Source organism: Myotis daubentonii, chromosome 2 (assembly GCF_963259705.1).
Source record: "Myotis daubentonii chromosome 2, mMyoDau2.1, whole genome shotgun sequence".
In the NCBI taxonomy this organism is placed as follows: domain Eukaryota; kingdom Metazoa; phylum Chordata; class Mammalia; order Chiroptera; family Vespertilionidae; genus Myotis; species Myotis daubentonii.
In genome coordinates this window covers 215,359,611-215,375,974 of record NC_081841.1, presented here as the reverse complement: position 1 = coordinate 215,375,974, position 16,364 = coordinate 215,359,611, and the positions used below count along the sequence as shown (strand labels likewise).

The following is a 16,364-nucleotide window of genomic DNA, read 5'->3' as shown; positions in this document are numbered from 1 at the left end:
AGCGGCTTCTCAGATTGTTCCCTGTCGCACCAGCCACAGCTTCTTTTTTTTCTTTTTTCAGATTAAAAAAAAATTAATAGACATTATTTTTTAGAGCAGTTGTAGATTTCAGAAACATTGAAAGTACAGGAAGTTCCATATGATTCCTTCAGTTTTGCCCCCCAAGACAGACACACACACACACTCACACTCCTATTAACATCTTGCACTCGTGTGGCACATTTGTGACAACTGATGATCAGATATTGACACATTACTATGAACTAAAGCCTATAGTTTTCATCCTTGGTGTTGTGAATTCTATGGGTTTTACCCTAAATACCCTGTTCTCTGCCTACTCAGCCCTCCAGGCCCTGGCACCAGCCATATCTACAGTCACACTTTGGGCCAATGTTCATGAGACTTCCCACTGAAAGTCTCAGACACGTGTGGCCTCACGTGTCCTTGCTGAAATCAAAGGGGCAGGGGGTGTCCATGGGACGAGGTGACTCTGGTTCCCCTGCGCAGGCTTCCGCACGAGGGGCTGCACCCCAGGATACGGGAGCGGGGGGCTGACTTGCCAATCCTTTCTTCTGTGTCACCGTGGGAAAAATGTGTTAACTGCCCCCCAAAAAGAGGGGTATGCATTCTTCTAACACCCCATTCCAAAACGATGTCGTGCGCATAGATGTTCCTTAAGTGAAAAGTAATTTCATGTGCTGTCGTAGACGATCGGACTCCGCCATACAGTTCCCAGTCGTGGTCAGCTCCCCCCAGGCCTCGCTGGGCCGAGGCCCTCAGTCCAGCCTCCTGGCCGCCATCCCCTGAGCAGAGGCCACAGGACACACGGCCGGCCTCTCCCGCAGGCTTTCCTAGGTCTGTCCCTTAGAGGGGGATGGAGGAGCTCCAAGCCCTGGACAAGTGACTGGGTTTGGAGCCTGCCTGTCCCCAGGTGCCTGCCTGAGATCCCAGCCCCCTCGCCCTGCTGCCCCCCTCCAGGTCCTGCCCTGTCACCTGCTGACACACCTCCCCTCTCTCCCGGCCGCCCACCTCCATCGCCCGCTCCTGGGCGCACCTCACGGGCATCATAAAGGCCCTCTGTGGGCGGCTCAGGTGGAGACAGCAGAGCCTGGCACCACGGCGCTGTCTGCCACCTTCCCTCTCAGCCCCCACAACGGGAAAGGGCATCTGACCAACGGACAGAGAGCTTCCCTGACCGCGACTTCCACAGATCAAGTCCATCTCCTTGTTCGACGAGCCATCTAATCCCGATTCACTCGGAACCACTCCCGGCCCAGGCCCGGTAACAGGCACGGGGGAGTCGGCAGGGAATCAGACTCCGGCCCTGCTCGCTTGCGGGGAGACAAGCAGAAAACAAAAAAGCGAACAGACAGAGTAAGGACAGATGGAAAGAAACCGGGGGATACAATAGAAACTGGGGTGGGGGTCCCGGAGGGCAGGCAGCTGCTGTGGGTTCTCTGAGGAGTACGAGGAGCTGAGAACAGAGATGGGAGGGCTGGGGGAGGAAGCCGCATCCACGCGGAAGAAACAGCCAGTGCAGCGGCCTTGACCCGGGAAGGAATGGTTAGGAAACAACACCGGCCCCCAAGGCCAGAGCATCCAGAAGGGAGGGGAGTGGAGGCTGCACAGAGCACAGCGCCCCCAGCTGGCCGGCTCCAGGCCCAGCTCTGTGACCCGCCCTTGGCCCAGGTGGCTTAGCCAGGACCCTGGCCCCCGGATGGGGGAGTCTGCATCCTCATCGCGGTTCTACCTCAACGCTGGGCACGCCCTTTCACTGCCTCTCCTCCTCGAAGAGAAGAAGGGGAGACCGGAGGGCGTGAAGGCCGATGCCCTCCGGCACACCGGGGTGAACGCAGGCTCACCGGGACTGCCAGGACTCCATGGCGGGCCCACGCTGGCATCTGAAGAGCCTGGCATCTCCCCTGCAAACCTGCCCCGCTCCAGGGAGTGGAAACCAGCCAACGCCGCCGGGGACGCTGACAACTCACTCGGCCCTGAGCGGTGTCAGGGCCGCGTCCAAGAGCGGACAGGCAGCAGGAGGGGGCCGGCAGGCAGGGCGCCCATGCCCGGACAATGCGGCTGGAGATCCTGACCGGGCGGGCGTCTAAATTGAAACATCATCCCGGGCCAGCCGAGTGACTGCCCTACAGCCAGTGGGCACACCGTCAGACAGCGGGCGCCCGGCTGCTGCCTCCCTGACTGGCCCAAGCGCCTAGGTTCCTAGGAGGGCGGACGCACCGTTCTCAGGCACCACCACCGGGGCTGGAACGGCTGGTCCTTCACCAGTGACACTGGGGTTTGGAGGCGGCCGGTGGCCTCTGCCTGGAGGACGGAGGGACTGAGTGAGACCCACATCCAGGCTGCAAGGCCCGGCCCTGCAGCTCGAACCCGCCTCCCCCTGTGCTGCTGGGACTCGCTCCTCCCACTCGCCACCCAGGAGAGGATCGTGCTTCCCCGGGGCTCTGTGGTAGGAGACGCCTGCCCCAGGGGGTCCTCCGTGCCCACACCTGTCACTCCGTCAGGCTGCGCCACGCTGCTTTTAAATCAGGCGCTGCTGCTGTTTTAACCCTGAAACCCCGTTTGGGGGGCAGGGCAGGCCCAAGTCACGAGGCTGCTCAGTACCTCCTTCCTCTGATTTCCACCAGCTGGAACCGACTCCCTGCCGCCTCCCTTTTCCAAGATTTCAGCAGCTGCTTAAGGACTCCGTGCCCGTGAGGACCCACGTTCAGGTTGGGTGTACGCGCATTTGTCAGGCGCTTTCTTCTGTTTCCTTTACTTTTTTTATTGATTTGAGAAGGAGGGGAAGGGGGAGAGAAACATCAATGTGCCATTCATTCCCCTTATTGATGCGTTCACTGGTTGCTTCTTGTATGTGCCCTGACCAGGGATGGAACCTGCAACCGTGGCGCATGAGGACAACATCCTAACCAGCTGAGCTACGCTGTAGGGTGTCAGGCCCCTTCCTTTCCCGGGTTCTCTGGCTGGTGCAGGGGGGACACGGACCAGCCTGCCCCATCTAACCATTGGGGATTTAGTGGAAAAGAGAGGGGAGGGGACGCGGCCGACATATCGTCTGTCCTTAGTCTGGGCTACTTGTGGGCTAAATGGAAAGCCCTTCCCCAGCCGGACGCTTCCTTCCCTCTGGAATCAGAGCTGCTGGCACCAGGGCCACTCCGCTCCCGTCTCTGCCCCGCTTCCTCTGGCAGGAAAGAGCCGAGGTCACCAGCACGAGGAGAGCATGCTCACAGTAGGGAGTTTCTTCTAAGTAACACTCCTCTGATGCATTTTATTAAGAAATGCATAGTTGAACCATCTGAACTCTCGTTAATAGATATGAAATGCTGCTTACTATAAAAAATGCTAATAAATCATTAGGTTTTTAAAAGATTCGCCACCACATGGCTAACAAATTAAATTTAAATAATTAAGTCTGATACTCCTCGGGAGGGATCACAGGGGGAGGTACAGTGGAGAACCTGTTTTTATTGCATTTGGTCTTAAACAAAAGGAGCGTGTGCTGGCTGCTGGCTGCTGGCTGCTGGCTGGCGCCTCCCTGGCCCCCTTCCAGGGGCAGCGAGCATCTGCAAGGCAGCTGGCCGGGCCGGGCCTGGCGGCGGTTTGGAGGGCGGCCCGGCTACCTGGGCTGTCAGGCCGCCTCGGCGACCTCAGCCTCATCAGCCCACACTCTCACCAGCCGCGCTAATCAGCGCCCATGTGCACGTGTTGATGGCTGTGTTTATCGCCTCTTCTCAGGCCGCCGAGCCTGAGAAGCTCTGACTACCACGGAGATGGCCCGTCAGCCTCCTCTGCAATCAGAAAGAAAAGCTATTGTCCCCACTCCTCGCAAAGGAAGCAAGAAACAAGAAGGCCCGGGTGTGGGCAGAGTTCTTGTTGGAGCTCAGAAAGTCCCTCCTCTGGAAACAAGCCATGGGACCGACTCGTTCGCTGTCCCTCTCCGGCACCTCCACACAGGGGCGTTGAGTGAGGAGAGCGCCTGTGTCTTCCAGCTTGCAAAATCCCAGCAGGCAGTGACACAGCTTCAGCTGAGCAGACCAGGAGAGGCCGTATCTATGCAGGCTCCTCCGTCTTCTCTTCCTTACAGCGATGATGTAAACCACACCGGGCATCTCACTATGATGTTACAGGAGGTGACAGCACAGGTGGAAGGGAAGTGATCAACTCTAAAAAACATCTCGGGCAATGGCACCCAGGCCAAGAAATCCTATATAATAAAAGCCTAGGTGGTGTCACACCCTCCTGCGACATCATCACAAGATGGCCGGCACAAGATGGCCGGCAGGGGAGGGCAGTTGTGGGCGATCAGGCCAGCAGGGGAGGGCAGTTGGGGGCAATCGGGCCAGCAGGGGAGCAGTTAGGGGCGATCAGGCTGGCAGGCAGAAGCAGTTAGGGGCAATCAGGCAGGCAGGCAGGCAAGCAGTTAGGGGCGAGCAGTCCTGGATTGTGAGAAGGATGTCTGATTGCCAGTTTAGGAAGTCGGACATCCCCCGAGGGTTTGCAGATTGGAGAGGGTGCAGGCCGGGCTGAGGGACACCCCTCCCATATATGAATTTTGTGCACCAGGCCTCTAGTGCATCAATAAAAGGGACAGTGGTTCCAAGTGCCTATCAGACCAGTGTCATATCTAATGCAGCAATTTCCAACTGGTGTGCCGCGAGAATTTCTAAACACGCAATACTGACTGATTGTTCAGTCAAGGGCACTCAACTGTCCTCCCTTAGATGGCCCAATAGAAAAATGACAATAGCCAATGCAGCAGTACCGTCCAGTGTGAATGAATTAAAATTATACCTATTTTTTTTTGTCAGCTTGGCAAAACATACATTTTGGTGTGCCACAGAATTTTAGTAATTACTTCACGTGCCCTGAGATGCAAAAGGTTGAAAGGTGATGACCTCAGGCAGCAGTTCCCAAAGCAGGGTCCTGCCGACACTTCCAGGGGTTCCGCACTGGCCAAGCTGTTGCCTTGATACTGCCAAGGTGCCACTGGCCCCTGTCAGTGCGCTGACACTTGCACTGATGTCCATCACAAAGGCGGTGGTGGCTACAGTGCTGGTGAGTGAATCGAGGCAGCAGCACCAGCATGTGCGAGTGAGTGCTCTTCATCGCCACACACTCGGAGGAGGAGAAAGCAAGGAGGGAGAAGGGGCCAGTTCCACCTGAGAAAGTCCTGGGCGGGGCCTGAATAAAGTGGGACCTGTACCAAGTCTCTACCCTCGAGTCTCTTTTCTTCCCCATCCTCACCTGAGAATATGTTTTCTTGATTTGAGAGAAAGGGAGAGAAAGAGGAAGAGAGAGAGAGAGAGAGAGAGAGAAACCTGTATGGGCATGCGCCTTGACCAGGAATTGAACCTGCAACCTTTCAGTGTACTGGATGACGCTCCAACCACCCGAGCCCCCGGCCAGGGCCCACCCCTGAGTCATTTCCCCCTCCCCCCGGGATGAGATGAGGGTCCGATGCAGCCCTGGCCTGCACTCCCGGCCACTGGCTACAGGAAAAGCACCTGCTCCGCTGTTAGAGCCACAGCACCACTAGCCTCTCTGGTCACGAAAGAGCGTTTTTGCTGGAAGGAAAGGCCGACAGCTACGGTGACGCAGATTAGGGTACAGGACAAACTTCTTCTTGAAAATGAACAATGTAAGCCTATCACTTCCAGGACAATGAAATAACGCATCTCCAGCTTCCAAAATGAATGTAGAGTTTGGGGAAACTTGTTATCGGCGCCGTGAGTCTGACAACCTCCCAGTATTTAGAAGATGTTTCTAATGAGATCAGTTGTGCTATTTACTGAAGTGATTTGGGGATATTATATAATGAAATGTGTCAATGTTTGGAAGAACTACACAACTCAGTGAAGCATTCTTTTTCCAAATGATATCGTATCCTGCATGAGTAACACACCCATTCCAAGTAGCAGAGAGACCCATGGATCTTAATGTAAGATAACAGGAAACTGTCATTAATATGATTTCCAATGTCACATAGCAACTGCTCTGTGAGAAACCACCACCCATCACGTTGTGGTGTGGTATCCAAGGAGAATATTCCCCATTTTCTGTAAAGGCTATTAAAGCCCCTGCCCTTTTCTAAATACACATCTGTGGGAGGATTTTCCTCAGATACTTCCATCAAAATAACTTATCACGAGAGAGGGAAAACACTCACAGAAATGACACTAATGGCTTTCTGAGAAGTCAGACATCAAAAAGTAAGATGTTACTCTTTTCTCTAAATATTTTTTTTTGCTGTTCTGGAAAATAGCTTTTTTTTCCTCTCATAAAAAATGTTATTTATGTTAGCATGTTTTAAATCTGTTTTAAATCTGATTTTCAACCTTTTTCATCTGATGGCACAGATAAACTAAGTACTAAAGTTCTGAGGCACACCAGAAATCACTTTTTTGCTGGTCTGAAAACAAAATAGGTGTCATTTTTATTGAATTACAAAAATATATATATATTAGTAATTACCTACCCTTTTTGCTCCAAAGGCACTTTGTAAAAAAATAAGGTGCCTATACAGGAACATAAGGATTTGTGGTACCAAGAATTAGCCAATCAGGTGCAATCTGAGAACCGCATCATTAGGCAATTTCGTCGTTGTGTGAACATTGTAGGGCACACTTACACAACCTAGAGGGTACAGCCACGCCCATGCTGTAGGGTAAACCACTGTCGTATACACAGTCCGTTGTAGACCGAAAGGTCAATACGCAGCTCATGACAATAACAGGTGTCACTAACCCCTCCCCTGCCCCCATGCAGCCTCCACCATAGAACTTGGAATGCCAAGCATCCTGGCAGCCTCTCTTGCAGCTAAGGTGGCCATGTGATCCACGTGTGGCCAAGGAGACATAAAAGAACGTTTGCTGGAAGTTCCCTGATAAATGGAGAGGCCTCATGTCCACCCCACCTCCCATCTCCTTCTTGCAGTTCATGCAAAACACCTGGAGCTTGACCGAACGAGCTGAGAGACACGATGCTAAAGGGAACCGAGTGAAAAGAAATAAAGCCTCCATCGTTGCCAATATCACTGAGCAGCGGAACCAACTCCAACCAATGCTCACAACTGTACTTACTCTGTGAGAAAAATAGAATGGTGTTTATGTAAGCCATGGAGAGTCAGGTGTCTGGTAAAGCTGCATAGATGACCGATGCCTGCTTATCTGGAACACCTGGGGAGAGGCAGGAGAAGAAATACAGAGGCTGCATAACACGCACCAAAGGAAGCAATTCCGTAACGAGATGCCCATTGCAAACTGGGGCTGATGGCGTCTCTGACAATATCAAGATATAAGAACTTTCACGAACAGATGTTACAATAGAGAACGCTGGCAACGGTTAGCATTCTACAGGGACCTGTAGGGAGGGGGTCTAGGGTCAAGCCTCAGGCTGACCTGTGGCAGGGCCACAAACAAGTCCCAGCCTGGAGGGCAGAGCTCTCCTAGCGTAATTAAGCCTGATCTTGTAGCCCTCCCTAATTCCTTCCTAGGTAGCTCATGGGCTGTGGGAGGTACAGCAAGTGTTGCCAAAACAAGAACATTTGTATACATGTTCATCTACCCTTGTTTTAATCAGACTATAAAATAAAGCATCGGCTTGCAGGCTGGGTCTTTTGTGTCCTCATCCAGGCAGAGGAGATCCACCAAGCCCCAGCTGAATTCTCTTGTCCATCTTCTTTAATCCTCCACTGCCCCTTCTCAGGTTCACCCTTGGCCGTGCTGGCGCGGCACAGGGACCAAAGACCCGCAAGACATCCCCTGACCAGATGGGTTTCAGTGGGAACATCATCTCTGGGTGTCCTGCCAAGAGCCTATGTTATTGCCAAATCCCCATTTGAAAACCATAGATAAGAATGCTTTAACGGAAACCCAGAAGTTAAAACTAAGACATTTAAATAGTAACATCCCTTCTGTCTCAGAGACAAATGTGTCCATTCACCCTGAGGCTCACAGGCAGACTTCTTTCTCTTAGAGTCTATTTGATGTTTTTTTTGTTTTTAGCCATTCACGAGGAAATCGACGTGGAAAAATAATTTAGGGAGTTGGCTGCTGATCAGCTACTTGACTGAATCAAAGGGCAATCAGGCACTAGATGAAAGGTAGACCTATTTTTTACAATGTCTCCAAGTTCCATCTTATTCTAACCACTTGTTTGCATGTAACTAACATTTTTCTATATCATACTGGTTTTTTCTCTTTAATGCTCAGGAGCCCAGGTATAGGGGACAGTTAGGTTCAGGGCCTCAGGTCTGGTAGACTTAAGTGGGAATGTGAAGCTGATGCATTGAGCAACTCTGTGTAAGATACTGGGCAAGCAGTGGTGGGAGGGGGGCAGGTGGGTATAGACTCCAGACACACCCATGCTCGGTTCACCGTCTCGTTAGAGCAGGGAGAGATCCCTGAGAGAAGGTCAATGGAACGTCTCAGTAATGGTTGGAGACGTAGAAGCGAGGGCATCACACCTGCATGATTTATGGCCACGAAGACTGTTGCTGACGGGCACTGCAGGAGGATGTCAGAGAGAAGATCACCTTGAACGGAGGACGGCTGGGGGAAACTAGAGAAGGCAGGATCCCCGCTCAATCTTGAAAGAGGCATTGAAACCTGCGGTGGGCAAAGGAAGCACTTGGACAGCCTCTTAGAAGGGCTGGTTTCGTTTCCTGTTGTGTTTTTTAAGGTGAGGAACCCCCTGGGACGTTGGGTGACGGTGTAGGCAGGGAGGCAGGGCCAAGGGGGATGATGGTAGAGGAACACTGGACGTTCAAAAGAAACCGGCAGACAAAAGGTGGAGATAACGCCAGAGCCCATCAACCAATGAACAGATTAACCAAAGGTTGGCTACAGTGGGTTACGATTCAGCCTTCAAAAAGGGGGAGGTTCTGACAACATGGATAAGTTCTCCTTACGGCTAGACCTTTACGACATGATGCTAGGTGAAATGAGCCCGTCACAGAGAAAGTTCTGTAGGGTTCCACTTCCATGAGGTACCTAGCGCCGCCAAATTCACACAGAGAGATGCAGAGTGGGGGTGGCCGGAGGCTGGGGGAGAGATGAGTGGGGAGTTAGGGTTCATGGGCACAGGGCTTCAGTTTTGTAAATGAAAAGAGCTCTGGAGGTGGGTAGTGGTGATGACTGAACGACAATGTGCATGTACTTAATACCACGCTTAGAAATGGTTAAAGTTAAGATGTGATGTGATGTGATGTGTATTTTACCACATAATCTATATATATAAAAGCCCAGCAACCTGAATGGTGGAATGAATGACCATAACAACCATTCGCTATGACACGCACTGCAGTGGCCAAGCAGCCCAATCCGGACCCCCATCAGCCCCCCCCCAAACCTCCTGTGGCCCCTCTCCCCAACCCACCCCACTCCCAATCGGACGCCCATCCTGATCGGAGGGTGGGACCAGTGAGCTGGGGGGGAGGGGCTGTGGGTGGTTGGCCAGCCCCGCCCCCAATTGCCCCTCATCAGGGCAGGCCGCCAGACCCCACCCGTGCACGAATTCGTGCACCCCGCCTCTAGTAAACATAAATATTTAAAAACAGAGAGATAGGGAATAGCAGGAGAAAAGTAAAGACACAGACTGGGATTCAAGAGGGAGCTCAGAGCTCCAGAGGAGAGGTGGCAGTTGGGCGCCAAAAATAAGGATGACCGCCCAGCCGGGTGTGGCTCAGCGGTTGAACGTCGACCCAGGAACCAAGGGGTCACCGGTTCGATTTCCAGTCGAGGCATGTGCCCGGTTGCGGGCTCGATCCCCAGTGTGGGGTGTGCTGCAGGCAGCCGATCCATGATTCTCTTTCATCATTGATGTTTCTGTCTCTCTCCCCCTCTCCCTTCCTCTCTGACATCAATAAAAATATATTTTTTAAAAAATAAGAGTGACCCTTTGTCGGGACCCAGGCCTGTGACTCCCACGGCTCCACCAGTAATTCCACGACTGAGCGGTAAACAGGTGTATGCAACCCCTCCTCCAATTCTTTTAACTTAATGAAGACTTTTTAAATCTTTTTCTAAAAACCTCTGACGTTGGAAATGAGTAACAGCTGGGCACCGGCAGACACTTCTGAGCCCTGCCCTCCCCCCGGGCCACACTCGGGTGTGGACACTAACGGTAGACAACTCGGTCCCAGAGGAAGTGAAGTGCGGGCCGCGTCTGCAGGGCCTGGCGGTGGAGGCCGCTGGCAAAGTCAAGAGGCTGGCAGAGTGGGCTTCGTTTGGGGTTCCTGGACCCGATTCCCATGCTGAGGAGGGGGTGACTTTACCCCACACCCTCGAGCGCTTCTCAGGACGCCCGCTGGGCTGCTGCAAGGCCGCTCAGTTCTGACTCATCGCCTGAGCGAGCAGGGGCCCGGGAGGGGGAGTCAGAGAATCTTCCTCACAGCTTCCGTCTGGTCCCTGAAGCAGCACCGCCCGCCCGCCCCGAGGCAGCACGCGGGGCCCTGTCTCCGAGCATTAAAACATATGTCATGTGCTTTGCAGACAATGCAGAGACGACGGGAACGGAGAACCAAGCACATAATTACAAGATAAAAGCGAACGTCCTTCGCTGGGGTAGGTTTTAATAAGATTCTAATAATGTTGGTAAGGAGCCAAATTACAAAGTGCCCTGGAATACCGAGTACAAACCCTCAGAGACAAAATAAAAACTCATAAAAATGTAAGAGCCCTTTAAAATCAGTCATAATCTTCAGGATAAAGAAACCACTTTCTCAACAAAGGGACTGAGCACGTTTAATAAAAACTGAGTGGGATTAAAGACAGGTGTCCAGCCAGCCACGCCCCGCCCTCCCCCCCTCCCTGCGATTAGTGTCAGAGGAGGGAGGCGCGGAGCCAGGAGGCCCTGTCACCAGATCTGGTGAAAACCGACTGGAGGCACCTAGATCTCTGCACAGCTCACTTACAGGTTAGGAATCCTTTACTCCCAGGCTGTGGTGTGGCCTTGGGAGTGGCCTTGGAGTGACCTTGGGAGTGGCCTTGGGAGTGGCCTTGGAGTGACCTTGGGAGTGACCTTGGGAGTGGCCTTGGGAGTGACCTTGGAGTGGCTTTGGGAGTGGCCTTGGGAGTGGCTTTGGAGTGGCCTTGGGAGTGACCTTGGGAGTGGCCTTGGAGTGGCCTCGGAGTGACCTTGAGAGTGGCTTTGGGAGTGGCCTTGGAGTGACCTTGGGAGTGGCCTTGGAGTGGCCTTGGAGTGGCTTTGGGAGTGGCTTTGGGAGTGGCCTTGGGAGTGGCCTTGGGGGTGGCTTTGGGATTGGCTTTGGGAGTGGCCTTGGGAGTGGCTTTGGGATTGGCTTTGGGAGTGGCCTTGGGAGTGGCTTTGGGATTGGCTTTGGGAGTGGCCTTGGGAGTGGCTTTGGGATTGGCTTTGGGAGTGGCCTTGGGAGTGGCTTTGGGAGTGGCCTTGGGAGTGGCCTTGGGAGTGGCTTTGGGATTGGCTTTGGGAGTGGCCTTGGGAGTGGCTTTGGGAGTGGCTTTGGGATTGGCTTTGGGAGTGGCCTTGGGAGTGACCTTGGGAGTGGCTTTGGGAGTGACCTTGGGAGTGGCCTTGGAAGTGGCTTTGGGAGTGACCTTGGGAGTGGCCTTGGAAGTGGCTTTGGAATGGCCTTGGGAGTGGCCTTGGAAGTGGCTTTGGGAGTGACCTTGGGAGTGGCTTTGGGAGTGGCCTTGGGAGTGGCCTTGGGAGTGACCCATGACGGCCGCCCATCCACACAGTCCCCACCCCCACAGCAGGATGGGGTCTTGGGGGCGACAGGATGAGCTGTCTGCTTGGGAACAACTAAGTAATATGTGACCAACAAACCAAAAATGAGACATAAGAGCACAGAGTCCCCACCCCCAGAGGGACAGGAAGCCACTCCCCTGTGGGGAGCAGGACAGCAAAAGCAGAGAACGTGCCCAGAACTCAGCTCTGCCACCACCGTGAGGACAGCAGGCGGGGGGCCCTCGACTCTAAAGCTTACGCTGCCGTGTGGGCCTCCGTTCGTTTCCACGGGCACTACACGCTCTGCTTCACTGGGGCCAGATGTTCCCGCCAGCGCCGGCTCTTCCCGCGAGGGCACGATGGTTGTTTGTCCGCCGAGCACATGCAGCCGCGTGCAGCAGCTGTGCCATGCGGTGGGTGACAGCGCGCGTGGGGACACTCCCCTGCACCCCGGCAAACCGGCACGCCAAGGGGAAGGCACCCCACGCCAGCCCCTCGAGCCGGGCCGGGCCCAGGCCCCTTATCTTAACCCTAAATCAGTAGCTTAGTCAGATGCAGACTCCGTGCGACGGGAGAGTCGGGGAGGTGAGGCTTTGTGCGGATTAGCTGTGCGTCTCCGTGTGCTGCCCGGCGACGGGAAGGCGCGTGTAACTTGCAGGTGAAAGGCGCTCCGGCTCCCTGGGGGAGGGTTATCCCCACCTCCCCTGGTTTAATGGGACTGGACTCACTGAAGCTTCTGGCTGGGCCTGCTGTTGATGGAATCAAAGTCAATGACAATCTTGCTGCACTTGGGTGTGAATTTCCTAAATGGAAGAAACAAAATAGATAATGAAAGAAATAAACCAAAGAACTTGTGTACATAAAGGCGTAGCCCACGGACATGGGCAATAGGGTGGTGAAGACTGGGGGGCGGGGGGGCGGGTAGGGGCCAGGAGGAGGGGTGTAGAAGGGTGGGGGGATGGAAGATATCTGTAATACTATCAACAATAAAAAATATATTTTTTTAAAAAAAGAAATATATAATGGTATTATCCAGTGAGTAGTTAAAGTAATCTGTTTAGTTTGGCTTAACCCACATTTTCTGTGGGGACTCACTTTATCCTATAGGAGCCAATTACAGGGCCCTGTGCAGAAAGGAACATGGCCCATAAGGCTCAGACCCAGCCCTAACCGGTTTGGCTCAGCAGATAGCGCCTCAGCCTGCGGACTCAAGGCTCCCAGGTTCGATTCCGGTCAAGGGCATGTACCTTGGATGCAGGCACATCCCCAGTGGGGAGTGTGCAGGAGGCAGCTGATCGATGTTTCTCTCTCATCATTGAGGTTTCTATCTCTTTCTCCCTCTCTGAAATCAATAAGAATATTTTCTTAAAAAGCACAATTATTAGCCAGAGCATCTTCAACTACCTCTGTCACTGCTCTTAAAGATCTGCCCCTAAAACACAGAGAGGCTCAGCCCACGCCTTGGAAAAGAGGGGCCGGAGGTGGAAGGGAGTCTGGCATCACAGGCAGAAACGAAACATGGGTCCAGGCCACACACCCTCCTCCATCAGGCCTCAGTCCCCCCTTTCTCCATCAGGCCTCAGCTCCACCCCCCACACTCCCGTTTCTCCATCAGGCCTCAGGCCCTCCACTCACCTGAAGGCGACCCCAGCCATATCAAACATGAGCCTGGCGGCGGTGGACTCCTCGCTATCGTGGTACTTATCAGACATGAATATAACTTCTTTGATACCTTAAAAGGCAACAAGGCAGGAAGCCCCGTTAGTACAAGCACAGCGGCACCACCACGTCGGACGGACGGACGGACGGCAGCGCTGCCCCGGAGCACCTGGTGGGTGCCCAGCAGTTCATCTTTTATAAGAAATCATGCATCCACTTGATGGCGGTGTCTGCGATGAATCGCCTCTCCCAGGGCGCATCCACACCACACCCAGTGGCTGCAACCAGGAGCTGAGCTCCAATCCAGCAACGGACAGGGACAGCTGCGGACAGGGACAGCAGCGGACAGGGACAGCAGCGGACAGAGACGGGCGGTGCTGAATCTGCCCTCCAGCATTTATGGATTTTTTTTTTTAATAAATGCAAAGTGAAAACAGTCAAGTGGTCAAGCCTCGATGTGATTAACAAATTTCCTTTACTGCGGGCAATCAGACGTTCTCTCTTCATAAAGCAATTACTGTGGAACTCCAGAGGCTGGTGGGGCAGGGAGGGGAGAGCGTGCTGGCAAAATCAGAGAGAGACCAGCGACTTCCCCGGAGGCTCTGCAGACCCACATGGAGCAGACCGGTGCTTCTCCCGTCTCACCAGCAGCGCTGACCTGAGGCAGGACCCGGGACGGCACTCCCCACCCCAGCTCTGGGGGGACAGCAGGGGGCTGGCCCCCAGGGCATGCGCGGCTCTGCCCACGCCTGCACGGCCTCGGCGACTGTGTCCCCAAGGACCTTCCAGCGCCCGCGGGGAGCCGCAGAGATTCTGGTTCCGACACCGGCAGACCCCCTCTGCTCACAGACCCACGGGCTCGTGAGAAACAGCCCCTCTAAGCTGCACATCTGGCCAACACGGCACGTCCCTAAATCTCACGCGGAGAGTTTTATGGAGACAGAGTGCGGCCGAATCTCAGATGTGACAGTTTGAAAAAGGCAAAACGTTCAGAACACAGTGCTGTCGCTTCGCGGTAAGAAAAGCTTAACATGGTTCCATTGGATTCTTAGGACATTAAAATGCAGAGATATGATTAGGTCCTCAAATATCTACCCTACATTAGCTACAAATTAAAATTTCACATACAGCCTCCCAGCTGACCTTGTATCTGACAGAAACTCATTCTCCCCCGACCCGCAACCCCCCCCCCCCGCCCCGTAATCTATGCACGATATGCCAGAGAACAGAAAACTGACAGTAACGATATGCAAAGCCCGTGTTGCGTTTTGGCAGCTTGCGGTTTAAGAAGCTGCAAACGAAATTAGAAACATGTTAAGAATCGCAGAGGATGCAATTAGTCGCAGAATACCTGGCACCGTTCAAAAACAAAACACGGGAGGCATCCGGCAAAGTCGATAGTGCAATTAATTTAGGTCCAAACAACAGCAGCGTAGGATCAAACCCATCTGCGAGGAGCGGCGAGAGGCAGGCCGCGACGCAGGCGTGACAAATGGGCCGCCCGCGCCTACCTGCCTGGATGATGAGCTTCGCGCATTCGTTGCACGGGAACAAGGCCACGTAGATGGTGCAGCCCTTCACGTCAGCCGAGTTCTTGTTCATGATGGCGTTCAGCTCGGCGTGGCACACTGCGGGCGGGAGCGAGAAGAAAGAGAAACACTTACACTGGGGCTCAGGAAGAATTCACCAATAGTGCTGGAGCATTCCGTCCCGCCCTCTGAAATCTACACTAATAAAAGAGAAAAATGGTAATTGGTGTACGACGATACCCTTTTCATTGGCTAATCAAGGCTATATGCAAATTAACTGCCAACTAAGATTGGCAGTTAACTGCCAACAAGATGGCGGTTAATTTGCATATGTAGGCACAATGCAGGGAGGAGAAAGGGAAAGCAGGAAAAAGCCCCCTGCCACTGACAGTGATCAGAAACCCAGGGGGGAGCTAAGAGCTGGGGGGCAGGGCAAAGGCGGCCCTGGGGCCGCCTTTGCCCTGCCCCACAGCCATGATCGGAGAATCAGGAGCCTTTGCCGCCCTGGCCAGTGATAGCAGGAAGTAGGGGTGGAGCCAGCGATGGGAGCTGGGCACGGTCGAAGCTGGCAGTCCCAGGAGCTAGGGGTCCCTTGCCTGGGCCTAAAGCGGAGCCCACGGTCGCGGGGCTGCTGCAGCTGCGGGTCCCCGCTGCCCGGGCCGGACGCCTCAGCCAGAGGCGTTAGGCCTGGGCAGGGGCGGAGCCTGCAACCGCGGGGAGCTGGGGGTCCCCTGCCCAGGCCTGACGCCTCTGCCGGAGGCCTCAGGCCTGGTCAAGGGGCCGATCCGGTGATTGGTGATCGGAGGGTGATGAGGGTCAACTCCTCTGGCCGAGGCATCAGGCCTGGGTGGGGGGCGGAGCCGGGGATTGGGGGGATATGATGGTCCCCTTGCCCAGGCCTGAAGCCTGGGTCAGAGGCGTCAGGCTTGGGCGGGGGGTGGAGCAAGCGATCAGAGGGAGATGGGGGTCCCCTGCCCAGGCATGATTCCTGGGCCAGAGGCCTCAGGCCTGGGCAAGGGGCCGATCAGGTGATCAGAGGGTGATGGGGGTCTACGCCTCTGGCCGAGGCATCAGGCCTGGGCAAGGGGCAGAGCCAGCAGTCGGAGGGGTCTGGGGGTCCCCTGCCCAGGCCTGACACCTCTGTCAGTGGCGTCAGGCCTGGGCAAAGGGCCGATCCTGCGATTGGAGGGTGATGGCGGTCAACGCCTGAGGGCTCCCAGTATGTGAGAGGGGGCAGGCTGGGCTGAGGGACACTCCCCCCACACACACACCCAGTGCACGAATTTCGTGCACCAGGCCCCTAGTCTATATATAAAGGGTGTCCCAAAATTCACGCAAGATTTGAATTTTGCGTGAGCATTAACAACAACAACAACAAAAAAATAAAAGCCTAATTTTACTTGGTTTATTGAATCAGATTCTAATATCTGTTGCCCTTTGATTTCAATC

At 54.2% G+C, this 16,364-nt stretch overlaps 2 protein-coding genes across 40 annotated transcripts in view; both read right to left on the bottom strand.

The window, feature by feature from the left end:
* Positions 1–7,140: 7,140 nt before the first annotated feature.
* LOC132226815 (circumsporozoite protein-like) lies at positions 7,141–11,717 on the bottom strand. The gene is made up of 2 exons (XM_059681236.1): positions 11,120–11,717; positions 7,141–7,193 (listed from the first exon to the last, which is right to left on the bottom strand). The coding sequence occupies exons 1-2, from the start codon at positions 11,715–11,717 to the stop codon at positions 7,141–7,143; spliced, it is 651 nt and encodes a 216-aa protein (XP_059537219.1).
* DCTD (dCMP deaminase) overlaps positions 10,549–16,364 on the bottom strand; it is a 27,332-nt gene continuing 21,516 nt past the window's right edge. For 3 of the 39 annotated variants that reach the window (XM_059685782.1, XM_059685740.1, XM_059685781.1), the window contains exons 4-7: positions 14,898–15,014; positions 13,363–13,459; positions 11,535–12,530; positions 10,549–11,119 (exon numbers count right to left, since the gene is read on the bottom strand). In XM_059685782.1, coding sequence (XP_059541765.1) covers positions 12,452–12,530; positions 13,363–13,459; positions 14,898–15,014 — 293 coding nt within the window. In that variant the 3' untranslated portion in view covers positions 10,549–11,119; positions 11,535–12,451. The other 36 variants (XM_059685748.1, XM_059685744.1, XM_059685754.1 and 33 more) reach the window with 36 other exon arrangements.

Excerpts from the sequence above, each read along its gene's own strand:
- LOC132226815 (XM_059681236.1), bottom strand. The coding sequence starts at position 11,717 with ATGGGTCACTCCCAAGGCCACTCCCAAGGCCACTCCCAAAGCCACTCC. Across the intron at positions 7,194-11,119 it reads ACTCCAAGGCCACTCCCAAG|GTGTTCCAGATAAGCAGGCA; the intron begins GTCACTCCCAAG and ends GCCTCTCCCCAG.